Source organism: Zea mays, chromosome 3 (genome assembly GCF_902167145.1).
Source record: "Zea mays cultivar B73 chromosome 3, Zm-B73-REFERENCE-NAM-5.0, whole genome shotgun sequence".
Classification (NCBI taxonomy): Eukaryota; Viridiplantae; Streptophyta; class Magnoliopsida; order Poales; family Poaceae; genus Zea; species Zea mays.
This window is the reverse complement of record NC_050098.1, coordinates 66,349,514-66,354,710: the sequence shown is the minus strand read 5'-3', so window position 1 is coordinate 66,354,710 and position 5,197 is coordinate 66,349,514. Positions and strand designations below refer to the sequence as shown.

Genomic DNA, 5,197 nt, shown 5'->3' with positions numbered 1-5,197 from the left:
CTATATACAAAATTTCATGGTCAGATTCATCTTACTCTAGCCGTTACAAAAAAACACAAAATTTATGACAAATAGTAATAGTTCAAATGCATCAAAATTTGTCTATTTTGCAACTGCTAAAGTAAGATGAATTTGACCATGAAATTTGTATATAGATGAGGTAAGCTTAGATGTACATTCATTTTTTCAGATTTTTTTTGAAACTTTTTTAGTAGGTTTGCACGGAGTTTGCACCAAAACGTGGTTTACATTTTTCATTCGATATATATATATATCCTAGGTGTTTTTTAGCAGAATCCGCGTGATTAGTTAGATAAAAGTACATAGAAAAGGAGTTTTCTCGTCTGAGTTAATTATATCGCGGACCGTCTGGGATATCCCGTGGACAATTCGGACCCTATAACCGGACCGTTGACCTTCACAGATATCATATATGGTGTTCAACACACATAGTAAACATAATGAGGTAATATATACTATGACGACGTTACGATGATATATGCATACATATTGGAGACCTCATTTATTTGTATACTAAAAGTGCTAGATAATTATATCGACGGTCGGTGCATATGTATGAACGAGATTGCCAGGCGCGCCCTGCAAATGAAAATGGAAGCCGTCAGTAACTAGCTAGTGGTGGTGTCCATGGTGGCGGTGCTTCTTGGCGTCTTTCTTCTGGTGGTGCTCGTGGAAGGCAAAGCCGGCGCTGCCCACGGCGGCTGCAGCGGCGACCCCTTCCTTGATCTTGTGCGAGTGCGCGTGCTCGGGGTCCTTGCTTCTTCGCCTTGTGCTTCTCGTGCATAGCGTAGGCTCCTGCAGTGATGGCGCCGAGCTGGCCGAGCTGCTCCATGTGCTTGTGGTGCTTCTCCTCCTTGCGCCAGTCGGTCACCTTCGCCGCCTCTCCTCCATGGTGCTTGTTGCCGAGGAAGTGATGCGCCATTGTTTGGATCGCGAACGCGAGATGCGGTAGTCGACGGCCGGTTGTGTCTTGGGGTTCGTTCGATCTGCTCGAAGATGATGCTTGCAGGTGCGATGATGGATGGATGTATTTGATGATACAAATGGACGAAACCAGCTCGTGCCTATATAGGGGCCGGAATGGATGGAACAGTAGTTGTTGCTATTGGAATTTAAGCCGCGTAGTAGATGTATTTTTTCATGACTTTCGTTCACGCGTGTTCGCGTATTAGATTTTGTTTTGCTGCTGGTACGGTTGTTGCTTCGGAACGAATCCTTGCCAGGCTCCAACAGAGAAACGGGAACATTTCCAGGAAGTATAGCTTGTTGGCGTGTCCATGACTCTGTATGCTGTTATATTTACGTACGTGGCAGCGTGCAAAGCAATCCCCCGCGGACGGTCTGAACAAGACTTTTTATTTCTCAGTCCAACAGTGACAAGTATGCAATGGGTCGGCAAGAACAAACACCCCCTTATTCAGCCATATATTCATCGACACGGCCGGATTAAAAAACAATTCAGTTCACCAGCTGATGTCGATGTACGTAAATTAGTGACGGGCTGACGGCCATCAGCCATCCAGGTGCTGCCACCGTACGTGCTGGTGCCGGTGGTCGTTCGCTCGACGCGGTTAAGCAACTAGACCATACCATACGTCATACGTGTACGCGTGCCTGAATGTCCTCTTCCGTTTGTTTTTTCGTATTTCTTAACCAGACAAAAACGAAAACGGTTAAAATACAGGATCGGAGTTATCGGTTATTAAAAAACAATAAACTCTAGTAAAAAAACAAATATTTTATAATTCTCACAAATTCATAATGGCATATTGACTAATTTTTAAGATATTAGAACACACAAATAACCACTAGTACAACTCTATAATAGCCGTTCTAGAGCTATTTGCAATAGCATTTTTCAGTGTCGCAATGCTAGGGGCAGCGGAAATCAGCATTTTCACTTATGGTTGTTTTGCAACCACCACGGTTTTATAAAGCAAACTGCTATCATTTCCACTGGAGTGGAAATGATATTTTTATTGGCAGTTTTATTAATCAAATCGCCCGTATAAATGATATTTTCACCTACGGTTTTATTAAGCAAAACGCCACTGTAAATACACTTTCCAATGACGGTTTTATTAAGGAAACCGCCAGTGCAAATACACTTTCCACTGGTGGTTTTCTTTATTTGGCCGCCGGTGTAAGTTTTCCCGCTTTTTTCAAATTTTCAAACAAAACTGAATTTTATACTTATTTACACACATATTAAAAGCAACATAGAATTAAATTATATTGTACATATACATTCTATATATCAAAGTCTTCTGTTTACATTCATATATGCTTCACATATTCTATACATCAAAAGTTTTCACCTATGCTCTAATAACTATTTCGTCTAAGAGATAGTCTACTAAACTCTGGCCTAACTAATGTACTGGAAGCATCGTGATATTTCCCTTCAGCGGGAATGACCTCTTTCAATATGAATGTGCATATGTCTTCAATTATGCCATATAATGCACCTTCGGTCAAGTTCTCCGGCTTTCCTTGTTGAAATTCCTGTAAAGGAACATCATCTATTCACACTCGATAACACATTTGCATCTAACCAGTCCCACCTGTTTATTTTCACTGGCGCACGGTTGTTGAGCACCAAAACTGGTGGACGGTCCATTCCTAAGGCCCGGAAGGGTCCGTGGCCCCGCGATCAGATTAACTTGGGCGATTATCATTATCTCGCGTGTGGTTATCCATCTAATCACGTGGGGTTTATTAGCTATCGCTTAGGAGCGGGTCCAGACCCCCTATATATATGAAGGGGTACGTCCGATTGAGAACTCTTGAAGACATTCTAATCGAATCTATCTACTTTATTTACATTTCCTGACCTAGGAGTAGATGTAGCGTAGTTCTAGTTGTAGCCTTCCGCATATCCACCTCCACCCCTATTTGACTCTACGTCGTCTAGATCCGTCTTGCGTGGCCAGCCGACCCCAAGACGACCCTAGGATCTTACCTCTCTCGGGGGCAAGATCTAGTTGTCCACCAAGGCCTCTTCCTCGAATTGATCTCTTAATTTGGGGGCGAGTAGGATGTACTTATTCATATATCGCTCTATGATATATGGATGGGCACGTGGCAGCCTGTACATGGCCGAATCAAGGCAAAGCAAGAATGCAGCGCGCGTGGGCTGCACATGTCGGTGAGGTCGAAGGGTGTTGGCGCGGAAAGCCGAAAACCCAAACAGGATGGCACAGGTGTGTGAGGCCTCGAGCTGTACAGGGCGGGGAGGTCTCAATAGCTCCGGCGCGGCTACCAGATCGTGATGGCGCAGGCGCGGCAACTAGAGCACGAGGGCGCGGGAAACATAAGTCGTTGGGTGCAGAATGGAGCAGGAGACCTCACAACCAAGAGATGGCGAGTCCGGACGGCTAGCCAAAGATGACTAGCTACGACGAGGGAGATAAAGTGGCAAGGTTGATGCCAAGTCTGTTGGAGGATGTATTGACACGAATTTTGTCCATTTCTTTTACTGAATATGGGGTGTTTAATTTAGGGGGTGTTTGGTTCTAGATACTAATTTTTATTCCTTCTAATTATTCTATTTTAGTTTGTAAATTACTAAATACGGAAACTATAACTTCATTTTAGTTTTCATATTTAGCAATTTATGACTAAAACGAAATAAAATAGAGTGATTAAAAATTAGTTCCTATAAAACAAACACTCTCTTACACGGTCTGTTGGACTTGCTTTAATGGTAGTTAATGTTGTTTTGTAGCAGGATGAAATATCCTATATATATATGGTCTACCTAACGCGAACCGAACAAAAAAAATACAATAATAAATCAAATATAAAATCATAGTAAAAAATAGTACGTGACACACGGTAATAATATATACTAGGACGTTACGAACTTACGATGATATATACATACATATTCGAGAGACCCCATTTATTTTGTATACTAAAAGTGCTAGATAAATCGACGCTCGGTGCATATAAATGAGCAAGACTGCCAGGCGCGCCCGGTAACAAATGAGAATGGAAGCCGTGAGTAACTAGTGGTGATGGTGTCCATGGTGGCGGTGCTTCTTGGCGTCTTTCTTCTGGTGGTGCTCGTGGAAGGCAAAGCCGGCGCTGCCCACGGCGACGGCGGCGGCGACCCCTTCCTTGATCTTGTGCGAGTGCGCGTGCTCGGGGTCCTTCTTCGCCTTGTGCTTCTCGTGCATAGCGTAGGCTCCTGCAGCGACAGCGCCGAGCTGGCCGAGCTGCTCCATGTGCTTGTGGTGCTTCTCCTCCTTGCGCCAGTCGGTCACCTTGGTCGCCTCTCCTCCATGGTGCTTGTTGCCGAGAAAGTGATGCGCCATTGTTTCGATCGCGAACGCGAGATGCGCTAGTCGACGGCCGGTTGTGTCTTGGGGTTCGTTCGATCTGCTCGAAGATGGTCTTGTAACACCCCAGGTGTTACTCAGGGTGTCCACCCAGGGCTATCCCTTTTTAACCTATTATCACATGAGGATTGATTTGGGCAAAGTACATCAAACTTGGAATTCAAAGTCCTAAGCAAGTGCAAACCATCTTGGATATCATGCCCTAGCTTGTCATGCACATCTAAGTGGGGAATTTCCCAAAACCATAAAGCAAACCCCTCTTGGGCAATAGGAACCCTATTTGAAGCTAGGATCAAAAGGTCATGTAAACCTTATGATCATGGCTTGGGCCAAATATAAAAGTTGTAATATGCTTCATAACCTACAAATAATAGTAAGGAAGTACCCCCAAAAAGTTTTTAGAAAAGCCCCAAAAAGTTCACCCAAGGTTGAGCACAAGGGAAAATTCAGAATTTGCCTAAGTCTAAAAACTAACCCTTGAACAAAGATCCCACATGTTTTGTATTAGTGTTTGACGATAGGCTAAATTAAGATCTAATGTGTGGACGGAGGAGGCAAGGAAACAATGGGACGTTGGGGACGCTTCGCGCTGGCCTATGGACATGAGACTGCCTGACGCTAAAGCGGTTGTTGCGCCGTATGTCGGGGACATTGTCCGGTACATTAGGCTTTTAGGCTTTTAACTGATGCTGGCTAGGTAAGTGGATAGTGGTTACACTAGGATGTTGCGTAGTGCAGCTGTGGTGAAGATCCTTGTCTAGAGGTTGTGAGGCCTATGTTTAGAGGTAGCAACACCTTTACAAAACAAAGTGACTCTTTGGAGCTCAATTCAT

At 44.0% G+C, this 5,197-nt stretch overlaps 1 protein-coding gene and 1 pseudogene across 2 annotated transcripts; both read right to left on the bottom strand.

Moving 5' to 3' along the window:
- Window positions 1–384: 384 nt before the first annotated feature.
- On the bottom strand, window positions 385–1,060 carry LOC103650163 (abscisic stress-ripening protein pseudogene; annotated as a pseudogene). Its single transcript, NR_163821.1, has one exon. The product of NR_163821.1 is annotated as an abscisic stress-ripening protein pseudogene (transcript).
- Window positions 1,061–4,031: 2,971 nt separating this feature from the next.
- Window positions 4,032–4,311, bottom strand: LOC118476797 (abscisic stress-ripening protein 2). The gene has a single exon (XM_035966571.1). It carries the CDS (start codon window positions 4,248–4,250, stop codon window positions 4,032–4,034), a length of 219 nt encoding a protein of 72 aa, XP_035822464.1. The 5' UTR covers window positions 4,251–4,311.
- Between the last annotated feature and the right edge of the window lie 886 nt (window positions 4,312–5,197).